The sequence below is a fragment of the Acartia tonsa genome, chromosome 12 (assembly GCF_053477335.1).
Source record: "Acartia tonsa isolate MP-2025a chromosome 12, ASM5347733v1, whole genome shotgun sequence".
NCBI lineage: Eukaryota > Metazoa > Arthropoda > Copepoda > Calanoida > Acartiidae > Acartia > Acartia tonsa.
This window is the reverse complement of record NC_137271.1, coordinates 1,638,811-1,663,751: the sequence shown is the minus strand read 5'-3', so window position 1 is coordinate 1,663,751 and position 24,941 is coordinate 1,638,811. Positions and strand designations below refer to the sequence as shown.

Here is a 24,941-nt window from a genome sequence, read left to right as displayed (position 1 = left end):
ATCTATAATTATATAACAGCACATAATAATGGATAGTGAAAAAGAGAAGAACTCTTGTCAGATTTGTGGCGAAACATTTAGTACAGCTGGTAATAGAGACAGACATATGAGAACACATACAGGAGAGAAACCATATTCATGTGAAATTTGTGGTAAAACATTTAGTAGAGCTGGTCATAGAGATACTCATATGAGAACTCATACAGGTGAGAAACCATACTCATGTGATATATGTAGAAGATCATTCTCACGAGCAGATAGTAGAGATTCACATATGAGAACTCATACTGGTGATAAACCATATTCATGTGAAATATGTGAGAAATCATTTACTCGATCTCAGCATAAAGATTCACATATGAAAACCCATACTGGAGAGAAACCATATTCATGTGATATATGTTGTAAATCATTCTCAGAAAAAAGTAATAAAGATAGACATATGAGAACACATAATAGAGATAAACCATATTCATGTGAAATATGTTGTAAATCATTCACCACAGCTCATGATAAAAATTATCATATTAGAACTCATACTGGTGAGAGACCATATTCATGTGAAATATGTGAGAAATCATTTACTCGATCTCAGCATAAAGATTATCATATGAAAACCCATACTGGAGAGAAACCATATTCCTGTAATATGTGTGAGAAATCATTTACTACATCTAGTGATAAGAATAAGCATATAAGAACTCATACTGGAGAGAAACCATATTCCTGTGGAATTTGTGGCAAATCATTCTCACAGTCAAGTCATAAATATAAACATATGAAAACACATATTGGAGAGAAACCATATTCATGTGTGATATGTGGCAAAACATTTAGTTCAGCTTATCATAGAGATACTCATATGAGAACCCATACCCAAGAGAAACCATACTCCTGTGAAATATGCAGTAAATCATTCTCAGACTTAAGCAATAAAAGTAGACATATGATAACACATACTGGTGAGAAACCATATTCATGTAATATATGTGAGAAATCATTCTCTAGGTCAAGTTATATAGATATTCATATGAGAACTCATACCGGTGAAAAACCATATACATGTAATATATGTTGTAAATCATTCACCACAGCTGAAAGTAAAGATTACCATTTGAGAACACACATTGGAGAGAAACCATATTCATGTGAAATATGTGGTAAATCGTTCACAACATCAAAGTATAGAGATAAACATGAGAAAGCCCACAATGACAAATATATTCACTTACAATCAACAATGAAACCTGTTTGTGTGATGATAAAGAAACTTTCACCATCAGAAATTAAAGAAATGTGTTAAAAATGCATTAAAGATAATACTAATGGAAGTAATATTGAAATTAGTGACAACAATATTGCAAATCCCGAGTTAAAGGAAGATGACAAAACTAAAATTTCTCAAGTAAAAACAGAAAATGCTGAAATGAAAGTTTAAGAGGAAGATTTGGTGAAAAAATATTGGGAAGAATTTACCTCAGATTTACCTCAAACTAATGATTGTCTCTCTATTAAAGAGGAGCCTGCTTTCATTGACAAAGCTAATGCAGATGTTAATGTAAAAGAAGAAGAAACTGGTGATTATCTCTATGATAGTGACAATACTGATCATTCAGAGGTTTATAAAAATATTAATGAAATTGATATTGAAGACTTTAAACTTGAAGAACCTGATGTTTAGTTTATTAATCTGTTATAATTCATTTATTAATACTTCTATTTTGTTTCAAATGATAGATATTGATAGATATTTTGGTGATCCCTTTCAAAGTTTTAGGTATTGTAGGTAAAATGCCTACTTACTTAAATGTATTTAATATTTATGTTTATTTCTGTAGTGTTGATTTTGTGTTAATATTTATAATTTATTATATGATACTGTAAATATGTTTTTTTTCAGATTCAAATGAGAAAATTTAAAAATATGAACTAAAAGAAAAAGAACTTTAACCCAGGTTAATTTCCAAATCCAGGTGATATATCAACTTTTTACTTTTTTTGTTATACTTCGCCATTTCTACAGGGTGTCCGTCGGAAACTGTTTTTTTTAATGCTCATCACTCCCTTAATATTTGAGCTATCTTAGTAAAGTCAAAAGTATTTGGCAGCCTACTACTGACCGTTTTATAGGATAATGATGAACAATCCACAATATAAACAGGATAAAATCTACAAGGTAGTACATAAGAGGTTTGATTTATTCAATGTAGACTAACCCAGAAGAAAATATTTGCTTTGTGAACTTTAGGATGAGCTAGGTCGCACAGACTTTCAAAGTACACCAATAGAACCGACTTGGTATGGTAAACAAAAACTTCCCAATATTAAGGAATCTGAGGTGTTGATAAGTGAGCAAAATGTAAAAATAATAACAATATAGGTCTTCTTTGATCATTTTCATGCGTAGCTTGCTTCTAATGCAAACAAAACCTGAACTATGTCCTATTTTTTAATTAGACTACAGTGCCATTTCTCATAATGTCCGGAGTAAGTCTGTGATCCACCGTTTGACCACTAGCTGCTTTAAAAATTAACTAAGACATATTTTCCTTGTGGTTTAGTCTTAAATTCACTAAAATCACCCTGTTATGTATTACCTTGAAGATTTTTTTATGTTAACTTTGCGGATTTTTCATCCTTGTCCTATTCAACAGTCAGTAGTAGCCTGCCAAATACTTTTTATTTTACTAAGATAGGTCAAATATTAAAGTAGTAATAAGCGTTTCAAAATAATAAATAGTTTCTGACTGACACCCTGTATAAGTATACCTTATTAAGACTTTTGCTAATTGTCTGCAAGAACATTAACAATAAAAACACAGTTTTCACTGGCAAAAAAATATTTTACCTAACTTATTATAAGATACAAAATTTGAATGGAAACTTTTTTAAAACCACCAAAAAAATATTTAGATTGTTGTTTATTAAACTATTTATATTATTATTATAATTCTTTTTTTAATTTAATAATTTCAGTCTGCTGAGAAAGTATTGTTGGTTATACCAGTCAGAGCTTGGGTATCCTCATAGTTTAGGATTTATTTAATTTTATTGGTAAGTATTGTTATTAGTGTACCATTTATAATATTCTGATTCTATAATATAATGATCATGGAAAGAAAACAAAGTAGCGGGTTTTGTTGTACTTTCACAGTAGCCTTTCTAATTTATTTCTTGCCCCTACGGAGTAAATTTCCCAAACCTGCGGGGCAATCATTAACATGTACCTAACCTAACCTAAAATAATCATAATCTACTGTGAAAATACGACAAAACCTGTTACATGCGTTTTCCTTCCATGGTCCAAATATTCTAAAATATCATTAAATTAGGTAATTATGTATAGCATTGAGTTACACCCATTATATAATAAAAACTAATTTTTTTCAAATGATTTTACATTGGTCATCAGACTCTGTTATAATAATGCAATATATCACTTTCTCTTAAGTATGGCAGGTGTCCTATTTTTATACCATTGAAATATACATAATGAATGCTTAGAATTAATATGTAAATACTGTATTTTATTTGAAATTATAAAAGTTTGCTATTTCAGATTTGTGACTGATGCCACTGTAGTAGGAATATGAAATATCTATAATTATATAACAGCATAGAATAATGGATAGTGAAAAAGAGAAGAACTCTTGTCAGATTTGTGGTAAAACATTTAGTACAGCTGGCAATAGAGACATTCATATGAGAACACATACAGGTGAGAAACCTTATTCATGTGATATATGTGGTAAGTCATTCTCACAGTCTGGTGATAAAAATAGACATATGAAAATACATACTGGTGAGAAACCATTTTCATGTGAAATATGTAGTAAAACATTTACTCAATCTCAAAGTAAAGATACTCATATGAGATCGCATACTGGAGAAAAACCATACTCATGTGAGATTTGTGGTAAAACATTCAGTACAGCTAGTAAAAGAGACATTCATATGAGAACACATACAGGTGAGAAACCTTATTCATGTGATATATGTGGTAAGTCATTCTCACAGTCTGGTGATAAAAATAGACATATGAAAATACATACTGGTGAGAAACCAAGCAGCATAGGAGAGCTGTTCATGGCCTAGAAGAAGTTGACAGACATGGAGAACTTCTTCCTAGTAAATTAAACAGATGCCAAGTTAATGTATTTATTAAATGATGCCAAAAATATAATTGTTAATCTTATTCTGTGTTTATCTTTATTTATTTGTTATTTGATTAAAATTACCTTTACAGAATAAGATATGTTTCTGGGCTTAAGTTATGTCTATAATTAGTTTCAGAATAGAGATGATATGTTTGTTCTTGTAGAATGTGCAACACCTGTCATTTATCACTGCGCTACCAGCTAAGGTCTATTTTTACAATGGTAGCAAAGTCATAAATTCGACTACGGCGCTGTCTTGACATTTATACTTGAAAAGCATCTCTCTTTAATTCTCTTGAAGTGAAAAAGACATTCCCAGAGGGAAAAGTATTGATTGAGAGTCTCGAGTAGAGCAACAATAACGATATCAAACAGTTGCCTGATATCAAAACTGAAGGGGATAGAGGTCCTTAAATAAATCCTAGTTGGGGTTGCTCCTAGAGGGAGAGGAATCTGCTAGTTAAAGGTCTTAAGCAGAACAACATTAACGATATCAAACAGTTGCCCGATACAAACAGTTGTACATTTTTGTCCTAGTTGGAATCACTCCTAGAGGGAGAAAGTTCAGATTATAAAGCGTTTATAAACAATTAATTAAAAACGATATCAAGTAGCCTGCCCTATATCAAAACTGACTGAAGTTTTTTTTATATATATATTCCATCAAGATATTGTCATAAGTAGAACAACAATAACGATAACAAACAGGGTTGCCCGATATCAAAACAGTAAGAGGCCGAGGTCTAATTAAAAGGAGAAGGAGAAGTATAAACCTACAAAAACGCTTCCAGTAGAATAACAATAACGATATCAAACAGTAAGCCCTATATCAAAACAGAAAAAGGTTTTTTTTTTTCAACAGCGTATTATTCCAAATATTAAACAGAGTTGCCAGATATCAAGCTGGAAGTGGAAGAAGAAACAGAGGTAAGCCCAGGGGAAAGCACCCCAGGGGGGTCAAACAAAGGTGAAGGAGATTTGACCGATACCAAAACCGTAAGTAACAATCAAATATTGCCCGATAACAAAACTGTAACTGATAAGCAAATATTGCCCGATACCAAAACGGAAAAACAACAATTAAGCCCAGAGACAAAAATGGCAGAACAAAAGGGAGAGAGAGAAAAATGGACAGGATATGGGAAGGGATTAAATATTCCTTACATCGAAGACTACCAATCCTTTGATTTATGGACTAAAATGATCCATGCATGGAGCAAAACCACTCACATCCCACTAAAAGAACAAGGATTTGTCCTAGTACAAGATTTGCCCCTAAAAAGCGAACGTTATGGCGCCACCCTGCGGGAAGATGTAATGAAAGAGTGTCCACCCGATAAATTAATCGAGGACGAAGAAGGTGTCACAAAGATCATAGAGTTTCTAAAGGGAAGATTTTGGGTAGATACAGAACAAGATGTTTATGACACCCATGATAAGCTAAAAACAATACACAGGCGCAAGGGACAACCATTGAACGAATATATATCATCGAATTTGACAAGCTAATGAAAAAGGCTGAGCAATTAAAGATTCGTCCAATGGGAAAAGAAATGGATATGTGTTTGGCAATGGATTTAATATCAACTTCAGACTTGAACCCATATGAAAGAATGCTTATAAAATCGGTAACATGCTTAACGAGTGATGACGGGAAAAGATATGAAACCGTGAAATTGAAAATGCGCGAAATTCTTGGACAAAACGGCGATAAAAATATACCAAATAATGATAATAATGTCTTACTTACACAAAATAACTCAAATGGAGAAGACGACATTCAAAACCCTACAGACGAAGCATATCTAGCTAGGGGATGGAAACCGCCGCCAAAGCAAAATAACCGATACCAAAATAATTCCCGTAACCAATACCAAAACAGATATTAAGGGAACAACGCACAACAAAGCAACAATAGGAACAAATTTCTAATAAAGACCAAACCACAAAATCCATTAGGCAAAGATGGCAAACCATTGCAATGCTTAGGCTGCAAAGCTATTACACATTTAATAGCAGATTGTCCGGACGTAGACAAGCAGCAAAACAAAAAGTACAAAGAAGTGCTTCTAGTTAACAAAGAATCAGAACAAGAAGAAAGATACCTACTTGAGATATCTTCAGCTGAAGAAGAACAAGAAGAAGGAGGCGAAGCATTTTGCTCAGTCTACTGTTCAGATAACAAGGAGGACCTGAGTAGCTTTACAGCAGAAGCCCTAAACAAGGCTGCGCTGGACACATGCTGTACGTCTAGTATCTGTGGAGAAAAGTGGATGAAAGTATACATGGATGCCTTAGATGATGAAATGAAGAAGAAAATAATTGGTCCAATGAAAAGTAATAAACACTTCTTATTTGGCAACCAAGGAAGAATGAAATCCACAGCCAAGTATTCTATACCAGTAAAAATAGGAGGAGAAGATAACATGATAACTGTGGATGTGATTCCATCTGACATACCAATGTTACTTTCAAAAGGAGAAATGAAGAAACTAGGAATGGCTTTAGATATCAAGAATGATAAAGGATTCATCAATGGCAAACCACTGATTCTCACAACTACAAATGCAGGTCATTATGTTGTTGATTTATTACAAAGCAAAGAAGAACTAGAAGAAGTATGCATTGCGGAACTAGATGATGATGTAGAACAAATCCAGATGAAAGCATTGATGAAAATTCATCGCCAATTTGGTCATAGACCAAAAGTACAGTTTGTCACTATTCTGAAAGAAGCTGGGAAATGGCAAGAGAAATTTTCCAAGATGATAGATAAGATAATGGACAGCTGTGAGGGGTGTATTTTGAGGAAGAGATGTCCAGACAGACCAGCAGTAGCACCACCCATGGCAAATGATTTCGGTCAAGTACTAGGAATGGATTTAAAAGTATGGGACAAAGACAAAAACATAAATGTCCTGTATATGATAGATATGTTTAGCAGATTTCAAGTAGCAACAGTGATCAGAAGCAAACAAGCCTCTGAAATTGTCAAAGCTTTTACCACAAAGTGGCTACCAACATTTGGTAGAGTTGACAAGATTCTCACTGACAATGGTGGAGAGTTCAATAATGATGAAATGAGAGAAGTAGCTAGCCTGCTCAACATCGAACTACTTACCACCGGTGCCAACTCGCCCTGGCAAAACGGGACCATTGAAAAGAATCATGGGACCACCGATGGAGTAGCACATGCAACCAAGAGAGACTTTCCAGACATGCCGTTGGAAGTAGCTCTAGCATGGGCGGTAAATGCTGTGAACTCCTTGTCAAGTGTGAGAGGATTCTCACCACATCAAATAGTATTTGGAAGATCAATCAAACTTCCAAATATTTTAGAGGATCCACCACCAACATGGGAAGAGCCACAAAAGAGCAAAGAGATGATGGACACTCTCAATGCTATACATGCTACAAGAGTTGAGTACATGAAATCAGAGAGGTGTGAGCGTATAAGAAGAGCGTTGAAAGCAAAGATCAGAATCAATGACACACTTTATGAGAAAGGAGATATAGTATATTTCAAGAAGGAAGGAGAAGAAACTTGGAGAGGGCCCGCCAAAGTAGTTTTTCAAGACAGCAAGGTTATCTTCATCAGAATCGGTTCAATCTACTACAGAGTGAGTGCCAACCGCCTCATCAAAGCTGGTGAAGGACTAACCAAAGACATCAAAGAGAAGGAAAAACAGGAAGACATGAACATTGAACAGGAAGAGAAGAGTGAGCCACTAAACATCAGAACAACCAGACGAACGATTCCCGAGACATCATACGAGGAACCAGACTGGCATAGACTAACAATGCAAGAAAGAGAGCAAGATAAGAATGCTAATATCACAGAAATAAACATAGAAGGTGAAGAAGAACTGGAAGCTCCAATTACAACAGAACAAGAGGAGCAAGGAGCAACAGAACAAACCGAGACAGAACAAAACATACCTACTGAACAGACAGATACCAACAATAGAAAAGGTCGAAAGAGGAGAAAAGTGAATCAGAAACCTACTCCTGAAATAAACAAAGATGGAACAATCAGGAATGCAGCAGCAATCCTTAAAAGGAATGATAGAATTGAGATTTTCGAGAACGGAAAGTGGGAGAAAGGTATGATTCTAGGTCACGGAGGAAAAGTAGGTGGAAAACATAGTGGTTGGAATAACATCCAACTGGACAATGGACAAACTTTTCATGATGAAGTTTCAAGGAGAGAAATCAGATATGAGAACAACCAAGAAGATGATAACATCGAAGAAGATGAAGATGTTATGCTTGTGGTCAAATTAGATGGCAGAATGGTAGAATGGTACACGTCCGACAACCTACAACATGCGCACGTGCCAGCGGGAACACCCTTTGGGGGGTGGCAAAGAGACCAGGAGGCCAAGGAGACAAGTCCCATGGGAAGCTCGAGAGAGAAGAACAAGGAGACGTCTTTTTTTGGCAACAGAGGGGGGAAGTCCCAGCCAAACTTCCTCTCTCTATAAAAAGATATTGGCGTAGGCCCACCCGGGCTTTGGGGAGGGGGTCGAGAGGGGTATTCCAGGGGGGGAGGGGACAAAGAGAAGGTGAACTCAAGTGGAGGCTGCGGACAATCCATCCAAATCCCGGCCCAAATAAGAGGGACAAGTCAGAGGAAGGAAAGAGGAGGAGAAGGGAAAGAAGAAAGGAGAGAAGGAAGGAGAAGAGGCAGGCTAACAGACAGAAAAAAGAACATCTAACAATAGTTACCTGGAATGTCCAGAGAATGTCTCTGGGCACATATAACAAAAGGAAAGCCAGAGCTGTAGCGGAGCATGCCAGGAAAGAGAATTGGGACGCGGTACTGTTGAGCGAGATAAGATCTGTAAACAATGGAGTGGAATGGTTAGGAGGAGATGAAGACCTGGTAGTAATAATTTACTCTCAGAGGGCAGGGATCCTACTGAGGGGTGACCTTCTGAGGAAGTGGTGTGAGGAAGGACAGATGAAGAAACAGAGTGAAAGGTCTGTATCTGTGAAAATGGATGGAACTGTACTTACAGCTACATACCAACCTGTGTACACTGGCAACAATGAGGCGGAGATTGAAGTGGCCAAGGATGTTCTCCTTGAACATACTAAGTGGGCCAAGAAAGAGGAGATCCTCCTTGTTGGAGGTGATTTTAATGCACATGTTGGAGGTGGAGAGGTAAGACCAGGAACATGTGGTCAATTTGGCATCAGGGAGAGCAACCAGCAGGGGAGGGAGTTGCTTGCCTGGTGTGAAGAAAACAACTTGGCACATGTCAACAGCTTCTACAGCCATAAGAACAGAGGAACCTGGTTTAACAACAGCTTGAAAAGATGGTATGAGATTGATGGATTCCTTATGAAGAAGTCACAAAGACATAACAACGTCAAAAAAGTTAATACTGTTGGGGACTTAACTCTATCTGATCATAAACCAAAGAAGATCATCTTGGTAAGAAAGTGGAGAAAGTACAACAGGAATGAAAGAAAGAAACAGGTACCAAGAATCAAATGGGTTAAACTGGATGATGAAGTTATTGCTAGTCAATACAGAAGAAGAGTTGAAGATCTGCTTGAAGAATATGATGACGCTGAAGATGCTGATATCACGAGTTGGAATAAGATCACTGACATAGTGATAAAAGCAGCTGAAGAAGTGTGTGGTAGAGAGGAAAAGAAGATTGAAAACCCATGGATGATAGGAAAGGATGAGGAGGTGCAGAGAATGAGAGATAGATTGAACAGAGCTTTGGAAAGGAGAAACTTGCTGGCAGTGAGACAAAGGGAGAACCCAAATGAGGATCTTGATAATGAAATCACTGAGAGTAGGGAAGAAGTTAAGAATTCAAGAAAAGAGATCAAGAGAGAGACAAGAAGGTGGGAAACAGAGTGGTGGGAGAAGATAATTGAGGATTGCAAGAGTGCTGGAGAAAGGAATGATGCTGGAGAAGTATACAGAAATCTGAAGAAGCTTGGACAAAGAGAAAGGAAAACAGCTGCTGTTAACACCAATCTCACCAAGGAGGATTTCAAGGTTCACTTTCAGAAAGTATCAGAGAAAAGATTTGAAAACACACTAGAAGAGATTGATAACATCCTTGAAGAAGTTGAAGACATCAGACATACAGAAAAAGCTAGACAGTGGAAGGATCAATTGGAAGAGACACCATCAAGAGAGGAGATTATTGAACAGATGAATAAGATGAAAGATTCTGCACCTGGAGAAGATGGAGTCAGGCTAAGATATTTGCTGAGAGGAGGTCCTGCAATCTTGGACGAAATAGTCACAATGGTACAGTTTATGTTTAACAACAGTGCAGACAAATGGGAAAGTTCCCTCAAAGTCGGTCTAGTTATACCACTCCACAAGAAAGGGGATAAAAATAATCCAAATAACTTTCGTGGGGTTGTGCTGTTGGCTATGGGCAGCAGGATTCTTGCTAGAGTCCTGGCGAATAGACTGAGGATATGGTCTGAGGAGCTGGAGCTCTTGGATGACAACCAATCTGGTTTCAGAAAAGGTCGCTCCACAGCTGATGCCACCCAGATCATGATCAGAATCCAGGAAGACACTGAAGATCTGCGGATCTGCGGGTCAATAAACCGGCTCTGTGGAAAATCCTGGAGAGGAAAGGTATGGGAGAGAAGTGTTTAAGGGCTATCCAGGACCTTCATGAGACCACTTGCTATAAAGTAAAGTCAAGAGAAGGAGATAGTGAGGATTGGGTGCCAGAGAGAGGATTAAGGGAAGGATGTCCATCCTCCCCCCCCCTCTTCAACATCTACCACCAGCCAGTAATGAGGATAGCAAGAAAGAAAAGGAAGAGAAAGGCAGAGGAGACAGGACTGGAGATGGGGATCCCTTTTAACTGGGTCCCTGGGAATTCTTTTCCTAGCTCCAGTCTCTGGGAGAAGAAAAACTCAGAGAACAAGAGGATCAGAATAGATAATTCTCTATTTGCTGATGACACTACCATCGTCGGAAGAGCTAAAGAGCTTGAACAAGGCCTTAGAGTCACCAAGGAAGTTATGGCAGCATTTGAAGAGAAAAATAATGATGATAAGGAAGAAGAGCTGATCTTCGGCACAGAGGAAGGAGAGAAGATCAGGATGCTTGGCTCCTACATAGGAAGGAAGGAAGATGTGAAGCAGAGAGTAAAAAGAGCAGGTACAACTTGGTTCAAGGTCAAAAAGCAGCTGAAAGGTTCAAGAATGTCCAAAAGAATGCAAGCTAAGGTTGTAGAAGCCTGTGTTGAAAGTACACTTCTGTTTGATGTCCAGGTCAGGACCTGGAGGCTAGGAGATATTAAGCAGATGCAAAAGACCATGGACAAGATGTATAGATACATCTGGAGCAGGAAGACCAAGCCTCCTTTGGTCCAAATGCAGGAAGAGCATAAGAACATGCAGGATGTGAGGAATGAGCTTGATGTAAAATCTGTAAGATGGAAGGTGGAGAAGAGAGTATTGGAAAGAGTTGGACATGTCATAAGGATGGAGGATACAAGAACAGTCAAGGCAGTAACCTTAGGATGGCTTGAGGACCTTGAGGACCATGAGAAGAGGCGTGGAAGGAAAGCAAAGACAGTTAACTACTGGAAAAAGATCATCAAAGAAGCAGGTTTTGATTGGACTGACATTGGAAGATTGACGGAGGACAGAAAGAAATGGAGAGCTAGCGTGAAAGAGAGAATGAAATACCTGGAAAGTTGGGAAAGAAGGCTAGCACATAGAAGTACAGAGGAGAGAGGAGAAAGAAACAAAGTACCTGAACAACCAAATAACTTTGTCTGTGATTTTGAGGAGTGTGGCAAAGTCTGTCGCTCCAAAACAGGTCTAGTCAACCACAGGAGAAGAATGCACCAGATCTCCAGGGAAAAAGTGACCTTCAAATGTGATAACTGCAACATAGTCTTTCAAAATGAGTGTAACCTAGTCAACCACAGGGGAAGTTGCGGAGGTGCTGTGGCCTCCAGAGCAGGACTAAAAAAGTGTGGAAATTGCCAAAGAGAAGTCTCTAGCTCAAATTTTGCCCGCCACAGAAAAGTGTGCACAGGAGAAGCCGAACAAGGACGGGAAAGACCACAGGGATTCAGATGTGACAGAAAGGTCTGTGAAAACTGTGGCTTCACTGTATCAGCACCAAATTATTCTCGACACCTAACCAAATGCATGGGGGGAGTGGCTGTTCCTTAACGAGGAAGATGGCCGAGACAAGACAAGAAATTAGATGATGGCAGGACAATAGAAATGCCTGACATTGCACAAAGAAGAATAAGACTAGAAAATGAGGAAGAAGCAATTGCGCTATTAGTCCAAGAAGATATTCTTGCAGTAATGGTACCTAGAGATCAGAGGGATTCACCAGAATGTATGACAGCAAAATTAGAGGAGCTTGCTAAATTACAGGCTTTTTATACCTACACTATAGTTGATGATGAAGGACAGGACAGGATAACAACAACCTGGGTCCTGACAGAGAAGGGAACAGAGAAAAGAGCAAGACTGACAGCACGAGGGTTTCAAGAGGATGGCACCTTCCCAACTGATAGCCCTACAGTGCAAAAGCATTCAATGAAATTGCTGCTAGCCATTGCTGCAACAGAATGCTGGGATATAAGTACCACAGATACAACATCAGCGTTTCTACAAGGTAGCCAAATGGACAGAGATGTTTATGTAAAACCACCGAAAGAAGCCAATATGCTAAATAAATTATGGCTTTGAACAAGTGTCTATACGGCCTAAAGGATGCCAGCAGGAAATGGTATTTGAAAGTTGTTGAGAAATTGAAACAACTTGGATTCAAAACAAGCTGCTATGATTCAGGAATGTTCTTTCTAATCAAGGATGGCAAACTGATTGGAATCGTAGCATTGCATGTGGATGATTTCCTACACACCGGCAATGACTTCTTCAACAGAGTCACTATGCCACAAGTTCTTGCCTGTTTTAAAGTTGGAAAGTCTGAATCACAAGAATTTATGTACACAGGATTTTACTTAAAACAGTCAGATCAAGGTGTGAGAATTGACCAGGACAAATATGTCAAGAATGTCAAGATTCCTGTAGTAGACTTACAGCAGCTGAAAGATCGCAAACGTGAAATGACACAGGATGAGCTCACTCTGTTAAGACAATTAACAGGTATTGTCAACTGGGCAGCTAGAGCCACCAGGCCAGATCTATGCTTCGAAATGATTGACTTATCAACAAAGTTCAAAGGAGGTGTGGTTGATGACCTCATAAAAGCCAAGAATGTGGCAGCAAGATTGAAGAAATTTGAAATGTCAATCATGATTTCCAATCTGGAAGATCTGAAGGATTGTGAAATAATAGTTTACACTGATGCAGCATTCAGAAATTTGAATGACAATACAGATAGCTGTGGAGGATATTTGATCCTCTTAGTGAACATGAAGACAGGTAAAGTTGCACCATTGGAATGGAAGAGTGGAAAACTGAAAAGGAAAGTCCACAGCACATTGGGAGCAGAAACGCAAGCGCTCTACAGTGGGTTAGATGCGGCTGTTGGCCTGAAGCTGCTTTTATCAGAATTGTATGATGGAGCAATGAACTTGGAAGTCAAAGCCATTACTGACAATCTTTCTTGCAGAACATCAATTTACTCAGAATCTGAGGTTACAGAAAGGCAGTTGAGGGGAGACATTGCTGTTATTAAGCAAATGATTGAGACAGGAAAGGTGAAAGAGATTCGCTGGGTGAAAGGAGAGGACATGTTAGCTGACCAACTGACAAAAAGAGGGGTAAACAAGCTACCTCTTATGGAAGTGTTGCAGACAGGCAGGCTCAACAGCGAAACACTCAGGTTGATTAGAGACTAAATCAACACAACAATCATTGGTCACATGACCAAACCGATATCAAGTTTTGTACAAAGAATTAATCAATTGTAAATATTATAATACCATAAAAATCCAAAAACAACACAAAATCCAGAAAAATAACACAAAAAGACATAAAAACCGAGTAAAAAAAAAACAACAAAAACAGCATAAAAATCAAAGAAAAATAACCAAAGAATAAATATTGTACAATTATCATGATTTCATACAAATGGTGAAAACTCCGATATACTATGCACATGCTGGGAAAAAGTACAAAAACGACAATCAGAATTGTAAGAGAGTTGGCAACCTACACGAATGTGGAAGAACGAGCCGGGAAAATTACAAACGCGGCATTTATCAGAATTTGCGCAACGAGCCCGCAAAGAAAACGTGAAACAACTTTCTTCAAACAATTTACCGCAAATTAAAGTTTTTTTTAGCATTTCTCTGTAGAAATAGTGAAAACACCAGTATATACCAAATTCAATCGTATTTTTTTTTGTATGAATATCAAACCGAAGTTTTTAAAACATGCTTTTCTCAAATAATTCCAGCCGTATACAACAATAATATACCAAATTTAGCCGTATTTTTGTATGAATATAAAAATGAAGTTTTTATACAACAAACAGTGACAAACATACCAAAGTAAACAAGTTTTTTTTATCAATGAGGCCTTAGCAAATTTAACGTAGGCAAATATACCAAAACAGCACAGTTTTTTTAAATTCAAGTTTACATATGAAGCCCTAACAATTTTTTGGTAAACAAAATTTTCCAGTAGTCAACAAAATTATCATGATTTAATCTTTTTTTCAGAATAAATCATGCCGAATTGGAGTAAGTTCAATTGACAGGACGTCGATATAATATTCGCCCCATTCAAAATCCATGAAGAGCTATGGAATGAGGCCCGCCTAGGCAAACGGTGGATCTCGTTGGCAGATAAGTCCATGGAGGAGATGAAGGAGATTATCCTCAACACGGTGCGCGACCAAACAGTGAGAAAGAATCTGATAATAGCATCATATCAGAAATTTGTCGGCGGAAGTAACCATGCTAAGATTGAAGCACACTTACGTGAGATAAAGGCGGCGGTAGAGGCACAGAGGGCCAAAAAATTGAGTTTTAGTACCACATGGTTCGTTCCAAACCATATTTCTGTTTGGCACAAGGTAGGAGAGTTTAACCAACTGGTTCATCAACTGTGTGATGACATGGGTGTCACACGTGTCAATCTACATAGAGCGGTCATGTCGCAAATGAGCCCCACTGATAAATCTTTGCGCGTTAGAGCGTCGATGTGGGCAGAAAATCAAGTATGCGTTGGGTTTGGCAGTAATCCAAGCTATGAAGCCTGCAACAATATTGCTAAAACTGTTATTACAGTTTTTGACAAAGCTTTTTGCGACAACAATCAAGTGAACAGTCCACCAAGCAGGCCTCCAGTGGTGAAAATTCCACCATGTCTATCTGTCACTCCTGGTTTTTGCGATAACATGTACATGAAGCAGCTGATGGTTGACAAAATGATAATAAAATCGAAGAAGAAGCCGTCTGCTGAGACCAGGTTGAGATGTTCCGAACAACGAGCATCAGGCTGGAGAGATTGGCACATTTACAAAGTGCATGGTGTCATGGATAGATATTGTGAAAAGGAGGGGGCGTTGCTACCCCACAGGATGATGTTGAAGCAAGGAGATGAGATTCCAACATGGGAAGAGAATCCTGATGACTGGGTCACTGACAGGGATGTAGTGATAATCAATCCGTTGATTAACAACAACAAAGATGACCAGGCTAATCAGGAAGGCAAGGATGACAAGATTGCACATGATGACAAGTTGGAGCCAGAGCCACAGAAGCAAGACAGGAGGAGAAATTATAATGAAGATGAGCTTTCAGTTGCTCTAAACAAAGTTGATATGCTGGAGCGGCAACTGGAGATATGCCAAGAGAAGGTCAAGGCTTATGAACAGACTATTGACAATAAGGAGGCAATGGTACATAAAGAGAAGGCAGCTGTCAAGTACTGGAGGCATCAGGCTGAAACCAGCAAGTCTGAGAGAAGCAAAGCTGTAGACCAGAACTGTCAGCTAAGAATGGAGATCAACACGGTTAGCAAGGAGCTGGAGAGAGTCAACACCGAATACGAGTGCTTGTGCAACCTCTACGAGAGCACCCGTTCTGACAAGATCAGGGTCACCAGACATTTCCAGGACAACGATGAGAACAGTGACCTGGATGGAGATTCAGAGTAATTTCTTGTTTGTTCATCACAACACCAAAGAAACAAAAAGAATACCAAATTTATATTAGTGTGACATTTATAAATATATGTTGCATTTAGATGTCAAGTGACCTATGCCAAATACCGATGCCAAGTTACCGATGCCAAGTTAACGATGCCAAGCAGCTAGATGATAGGAGAGCTGTTCATGGCCTAGAAGAAGTTGACAGACATGGAGAACTTCTTCCTAGTAAATTAAACAGATGCCAAGTTAATGTATTTATTAAATGATGCCAAAAATATAATTGTTAATCTTATTCTGTGTTTATCTTTATTTATTTGTTATTTGATTAAAATTACCTTTACAGAATAAGATATGTTTCTGGGCTTAAGTTATGTCTATAATTAGTTTCAGAATAGAGATGATATGTTTGTTCTTGTAGAATGTGCAACACCTGTCATTTATCACTGCGCTACCAGCTAAGGTCTATTTTTACATCTCAAAGTAAAGATACTCATATGAGATCGCATACTGGAGAAAAACCATATTCCTGTGAAATATGTGGTAAATCATTCTTACAGAAAGGAAATAAAGACACTCATATGAGGAAACATTCTGGTGAGAAACCATATTCATGTCCAATATGTTGTAAATCATTCACCACAGCTTATGGTAAAGATTCTCATGTGAGAACACATACAAGAGAGAAACCATATTCTTGCAAAATATGTGGTAAATCATTTACCCAATTAGGTACTAAAGATAATCATATGAGGACACACACAGTAGAGAAGCCATATTCATGTGATATATGTGGAAAATCGTTCTCAAGAAAAGGACATAAAGACACTCATATTAGTAAACATATTAGGGAGAAATCATTTTTATGTGATATATGTGAAAAATCATTTTCACTAAAAGGAAATAGAGACAGACATATGAGGAAACATACTATTGGAAAGAAACTAGATACATCTGACAAGTGCAGTAAATCATTCTTGGATGTTAATAAACATAATACTGTACATAAGGAAAACTACAATGGTCTACTATCAACAATGAAAACTGTTTGTGTCAAGCTAAGGAAACTTTCAACATTAGAAATAAAATCATTGTCAATAATAAATAATGAACACAGTCTTAATTCTATTAGTGAAGAAGAAACTTTTAATAAAGATCCTCTCATAGTTCAGATAAATAAGGATGAAACAACTAGAAATATTGTAAAGGAAACTAAAAAGACTGATTATTCCTTGAATTATGACAAAAATAATGATTCCAAAAACATGATTTGTGAAAATGCAAATGTTGTAGAAGAAACTAATTCACGGAAATCTTTTAGCTGTATCATTTGCAGTAAAATATTCTCTAGTATTGATCTTCTAAATATTCATAAATATGTTCATCCTTTAGTGAAAGAGAAGAGTAAGAATATTGAAGAAACTTGCAAAGAGAATTGTATCTCTGTTAAAGAGGAAGATGTTGATATTTATATAAAAGAAGAAACATCTGGTGATTATCTATCTGATAATGAAAATATTTTTGATAAAGACTCTTATGACAATATTGATAGAATTGATATTGAAGAATTTAAACTTGAAGAACCTGATGTTTAATTTTCCCTTTTTATCAACCTATTGATATGAATATATATTTTGTTAAAATGTGTTTTAGTTAAAGGTATATATGATATTCCTTTTCTCTATTCTTTTTTAAAAAAGATTTTTTTTATTTCATGATTTAAAATAATTATTTTTTAAAAGTAGGTACCTATAAGAAATCAATCAATTTTTTTTATATTCTTATTTTCATGCTGTACAATGTTAAAATGTTGCATAATGCATTTTTATATTATCATTACAGTTCAAATTAAAGTTCTTCAATTTTATTTTTTACAGATACAAAGAATGAAATGAATTAAGAACTGTGAGTGGGAAATAAAACTTTAGGTGTGTAAGTTTTTTAATACAAGGGACATACAATTAAACAAGACAATTATAATTAGAACAAAACTTAATTTTCAGTTTAAAAATCATCTAACCGACAGATAATTAAAAATGTAAGAATTATGCCATAGCCCTACTATAGCCTAAGTTACAACAGTCACAAAAAGGGCGGGAGGTGGAGGTTTGTAGTTTCCTAGATTTATTAGGTTTGTATAGATGATTCAAAAACTTAAAAAAAACATTCTTCTTGCCTTTTTATGGCTAAAGTTAGAGTTTCTTTGCTAACTTACTTAGACGGACATACAAATGACAGGATGTGTACGTCTGTAGTGTCCTAGATTCATTAGGCTTGGTTGAATGATTTTCTTATAACAATTCTTCTAGCTATACTAGAGCCAAAGTTAGAGTTATTTTAGCGGAAGGACAGACAAATGTTTTAAAAATATTTAACTCAATAGGTGTGGAATTGTTTCAAAGTTCTGAATAGATTATATTCAGTGAACAACTTTCTTTACTCCTTATTGGTTGCTTTAGTATACGTTATACTTTAACTTTGGAATACTTCTAAATCCTAAATATACCATTGCCAAACTTATTACTTTTGGGGTTTCTTCTGTATTCTACTTTACTGTATTAATATAATTTTCAGCTGATTACTTATTTAAATTTCAGGTTTGTGACTGAAGCCACTGTAGGAATATCAATTATCTTAAATTATATAACAGCATAGAATAATGGATAGTGAAAAAGAGAAGAACTCTTGTCAGATTACTGGCAAAACATTTAGTACAGCTTACCATAGAGACATTCATATAAGAACCCATACTGGTGAGAAACCATATTCATGTGAAATATGTGGGAAATCATTCTCACAGTTAGGAAATAAAGATTTACATATGAGAACTCATACCGGCGAGAAACCATATTCATGTGAAATATGTGAGAAATCATTCTCAGATTCAAGTGCTAAAAAAAGACATGTGAGAACACATACAGGAGAGAAACCATATTCATGTGATATATGTGAGAAATCATTCACCACATCTCAAAATAAAAATAAACATATAAGAACACATACTGGTGAGAAACCATATTCATGTAATATATGTGAGAAATCATTCTCCAGGTCAAGTTATATAGATATTCATATGAGAACTCATACCGGTGAAAAACCATATTCATGTAATATATGCGGTAAATCATTCACCACAGCTTATAGTAAAGATATTCATATGAGAACACACATTGGAGAGAAACCATATTCATGTGATATTTGTGGTAAATCATTCACTTCATCACAGTATAGAGATAAACATGAGAAAGCACACAATGCTAAATATATTCACTTACAATCAACAATGAAACCTGTTTGTGTGATGATAAAGAAACTTTCACCATCAGAAATTAAAGAACTGAGTAAGAAATGCATTAAAAATAATGGAAATGATAATATAAGTTATTCTATCGATATTAGTGACAATAGTATTAATAATACTGAGCTAAAAGAAGAGGACTTAACTAATATTTCTCAAGCAAAAACTGTAAAAGCTAAGATAGAAGTTGAAGAAGAAGATTTGGTGAAAAAATACTGGGAAGAATTTACCTTAGATTTACCTCAAACTAATGAAGAAGAAACTCTTGCTAATGATTCTCTCTCTATTAAAGAGGAGCCTGCTTTCTTTGACAAAGCTGATGCAGATGTTAATATAAAAGAAGAAGAAACTGGTGATTATCTCTTTGATTGTGATACTATTGATAATATTGATATTGAAGAGTTTAAACTTGAAGAACCTGATGTTTAGTTCCTAATCTATTTTAATCTTCCTGTAAATATTTATATTTTGTTTCACCAATTAAACATTTAAGCTGTAATATCTATTCTTGTAAATTCTTATTATATTATTGTTATACTAGCGGCTTCGCCCCTAGCCTCTAGGGGCTTTGCCCAAGAGGTTTAATCAAACCAATTTTTCATATTTTAGATTTAAAGAAAAAAAATTCTAAAAATCTTTTGGGGGGAGAATTTTTTTTGGGGGGGGGGAGGGTAGTCGACCCCACTATTTTAATTTTAGTTTTAAAAAGAAAGAAAAAATTTGAGGGGGGGGGGTATTTTTAATTTTTTGGGGGGGTTCGGGGTGTCCCACCCCCCAAGAAAATAGTTATAAACCTTCCCGGGACCTATGAGAAGCTACCCTGTAAAGGAGAACCCGATCGGTTCAGCTGTTAGCGAGATCCTTCGCTACAAACAAACAGACACACAGACAAACAGACAGACATCGTTCTAATTTGTATTTTAGATATTGTATTTTGTTTTAAATTTTAGATTAGAATTTAGAATTTAAAACAATTAGATGCATAATAAAAATCAAAAAAATATAATCATGAAAATCTTGATATTTTGAAAACTATAAAGTTAAACTTACAATTTTAGAAAAGTTTTAAAGTTTGACATGCATTTTATGGAAATCCTATTATCCCATTAACAATACCTTTACTTTGCTTTATTTTGACAAAACACAACTTGTATTTTTTGATAATGTACTTCATATGCTAAAATATTATTTTTTTTCAGATAAAAACAATGTAATAAATTAGGAGTAAGAATAGGAACTGTAGATACTATTTTAAAGGAAGAAATAAAGGTGAGTAATATTTGTTTTAATCTTATTTATAATGAGTTTATAGTTTGGAAGATAAACATTTTTTAGTCCTGGTGCATTATTTGCCAAGTGTACCACTTTTCTGCACTACCTCTCCGATTTTGTTAATACTCTATATTTTGGTCCGTTGGGTGATTCAAGGATGTTGGATGGCCAAAAAAAAGTTTCAGAGTCCCTGGATGTCTAGATATCTAGCTATCTATGAAGGTAGGTAACAAAAATTTAAAAAACACCCATTTTTTCACAATTTTAAAAATTAATTTTTTCATCAATCTTACATCCAACCTATACATTTTATACACCAAAATGATCGTTTATTCATGTAAAAAGCGCACATAATGCTATTTTGGCCAAAACTTTAATTTTACAGGGTGTCCAACAAAAAGTGTATTTTGGATATCTAGTGTAATACCCAAAATATCTGTCCGAAAAAATCATTTTTTTTTGGCTTAAATCCTGTGTTTTATCTGTGGGCATATGTGGTATATAACGGTTTGGAGGACTCAGTACTATAAGGTTGTCAAATTTCACTTTGGGACACCCTGTAAATGTGATTTTTGTGTCTGTAGAGCTAAAACTTGGTCCAAATTGGCTATTTTTTTAAATTACGCTAATATGTGTCTTAGTATGTTTGGCTATAGTGTTTTCTGACCAGATCAATATTTTCCTATTTTTGGACACCCTGTATTTTCAAAAAAAGAGTTAAAATTTTTTTGTTTTTTTTTAAATTTTTTTTTCTATTTTTAAGTAACTTAAAACTGTCATATAGATACAGATTTTGACTAATAACAATAATATTTGCCTATTTTACAATTTTTTACACTTTTAGGACACCCTGTGCATGTTTTTTGAAAAATGATGGGTTTTGCCCATTTTTGGGAGGAAGGAGTCGTTTTAGGGCCATATACTACTTCTTCATTTTTGTAGAACTTTTCAAATCACATCATTTGTTATTTATGCAAAAACCGCAAAAAACGAACCGTTTTGCCGTTATTCACCGCCAAAGGCGGAATTTTAGACGTTTTTTGCCGTTCCCGAGGTTCTAATGGGCATTTTTAGTAAGAAGACGTTGATTTATCAAGATCACTCTGAAATACTTTTATTTTGGAAATTTAATTTACAAAATTTCATGTTAAATGAATTTTTTTGTATATCCAACTGATTTTTGTCAAAAGTTCTTTCAAATGCACACGATTTATGTTTCTTTTGTTACTTATGTTATAGGTAGCAATTATTTATATTATATTCACTTTTTCTTGTTTTAACAATTGAAATCCATCTCGACCAAAAAGGGTTAGCTGCACAAAAAATTCGACTTTATATGAAATTTAGAAAATTAAATTTCCTAATTAAAAGTATTTCAGAGTGATCTTGATAAATCAACGTCTTCTTACCAAAAATGCGCATTAAATCCCTGGGAACGGTAAAAAACGTCAAAAATTCTGCCTTTGGCGGTGAATAGCGGCAAAACGGTTCATTTTTTGCGGTTTTTGCATAAATAACAAATGATGTGTCTTGAAAAGTTCTACAAAAATGAAGAAATAGTATATGGTCCTAAAACGACTCCTTCCCCCCAAAAATGGGCAAAAACCATCATTTTTCAAAAACAAATTTTTCACCCAACGGACCAAAATATAGAGTATTAACAAAATCGGAGAGGTAGTGCAGAAAAGTGGTACACTTGGCAAATAATGCACCTCCTATATCATTCACGCCAGATTATGAGAAACATTAGTTAGCAAATATCCATGAATAAACAAAAAAAGATTAGTGATTGGACAAATATTTCAAGCTTTTAGTTTTTCTTCTAAACCCATATTCCTCTTCTTAATTTAAGAGAGTGGTAATAGGAATTCAAAAACATTTTGAACTTCTGTTGTAATGGTTGCCAAACTCAAAAATAAAACTATTAACTTTTAATTTGTAATAAATGAATGTACCTCAAAGTTGTTTGACCTACTATTTGTACCGGCAGCTACTTATAGAGCATTACTAGTTATAAAGACAGGTACATACTTATACTGCATTAATAATTATAAAGGTAGGTACCTAATTATACTGCATTACTAATTATAAAGGTAGGTACCTAATTATACTGCATTACTAATTATAAAGACAGGTACCTAATTTTACCGTATTACTAATTATAAAGGCAGGTACCTAATTATACTGCATTACTAAATATAATGGTAGGTACCTAAATATACTTATTGTTGATAATATTTACTTAAGGCCAGATACACCACTATGTACTTCGTTTTCTTTCATTTTTTTTCTTCAAATAATATTAAAGGCAACTTATCCTTTGATTAAATGAATTTATGGTCAACCCCTGCAAAACTTATTAGTTTTGGGTTTTCTACTGTATTAATATAATAATATTAAGCTGATTATTCATTTAAATTTCAGGTTTGTAACTGATGCCACTGTAGGAATATCAATTATCTATAATTATATAACTTCATAGAATAATGAATAGTAAAAAAGAGAAGAATATCTATAATTATATAACAGCATAGAATAATGAATAGTGAAAAAGAGAAGAACTCTTGTCAAATTTGTTATAAAACATTCAGTACAGCTAGTAATAGAGATATTCATATGAGAACACATACAGGCGAGAAACCATATTCATGTGAATTATGTAATAAAATATTTTCTCAATTAGGTACTAGAGATAATCATATGAGAACACATTCTGGTGAGAAACCATATTCATGTCAAATATGTGAGAAATCATTCACCACAGTTCAAAGTAAAGATAGACATATAAGAACACATACGGGAGAGAAGCCATATTCTTGTAATATATGTTATAAATTATTCACCTTAGCTCAGCATAAAGATACACATATGAGAACTCACACTGGGGAGAAACCATATTCATGTAATATATGTGGTAAATCATTCTCAAGGAAGGAACATAAAGATACTCACATGATAACACATACTGGTGAGAAACCATATTCCTGTAGTGTTTGTGGAAAATCATTTACTCATTTAAGAAGCAGAAATAAACATTTTAAGACTCATGAAGTACATACTAGTGAGAATAATATTCCAGTTTTTGACAACAATAATATTGATATTAGTGACAACAATATTGATATTAGTGACAACAATATTGATATTAGTGACAACAATATTGATATTAGTGACAACAATATTGATATTAGAGCCAACAATATTGATATTAGTGACAACAATATTGATATTAGTGACAACAATATTGTTATTAGTGACAACAATATTGATATTAGTGTCAACAATATTGATATTAGTGACAACAATATTGATATTAGTGACAACAATATTGTTATTAGTGACAACAATATTGATATTAGTGACAATAATATTGAAAATCCTGAATTTCAACAAGTATTTATAAAGGAAGAGGACAAAACTAATATTTTTCAAGTAAAAACAGAAAATGCTGAAATGAAAGTTGAAGAAGAAGATTTGGTGAAAAAATATTGGGAAGAATTTACCTCAGATTTGCCCTAGTACCTAGCTACTACTATAGACATTGTAATCAATAAAGATAATTCTGTAAATTTTAGTGTGTTATTAATATTCTATTTTTGCCATATTCTTATTTGACTAGATGTAATGCTTTATAAGTACCTAGATACTATAATGTAAATATTTGAATAAGAATGTGTAAATAATATTTAAGGTTCATATCTTATTACTTTAGAAATATTTTTAACTTTGTTTCATCTTAAAGATAATTAAGTTATTTGAATTGCTTCTTTTAAGTTGAATGTATTAATATTCCAGAGAACTATTTACAGAGTTGTAACTTTATGAATAAGTTGGAAATTGATAATGAAAAACAATGAAAAAAAACTTGATTTCTTACTAATTTACTAATTTTGTAAAAATGCTTCCCTTTTTTGTACACATATTTATATTTATTGACCTAGATTATTAGTGTAAATATTATTGTATTCATATTGATATTTCCCAATTTACTTTATCAATTTTTATTTTCAGATTAATAAAAAAAAGAGATGAGCTAAAATGTAAAGAAATGAATCCTGGGTTAATTTAAGAATTTAGGTGATTAGTTTGTTGACAATTTATTTGAAAATATTTTATTGATATT

The 24,941-nt window shown here is 34.9% G+C and overlaps 2 protein-coding genes across 2 annotated transcripts in view; both read left to right on the top strand.

The window, feature by feature from the left end:
- LOC145333918 (uncharacterized) overlaps positions 1-24,941 on the top strand; it is a 155,914-nt gene that overhangs the window by 87,824 nt on the left and 43,149 nt on the right. The window lies entirely within an intron of this gene.
- LOC145334435 (uncharacterized) lies at positions 8,902-10,800 on the top strand. Its single transcript, XM_080179896.1, has one exon. The coding sequence runs from the start codon at positions 8,902-8,904 to the stop codon at positions 10,798-10,800; it is 1,899 nt and encodes a 632-aa protein (XP_080036022.1).

Coding starts and splice junctions, on each gene's coding strand:
- LOC145334435 (XM_080179896.1), top strand. CDS start 8,902: ATGTCTCTGGGCACATATAACAAAAGGAAAGCCAGAGCTGTAGCGGAG.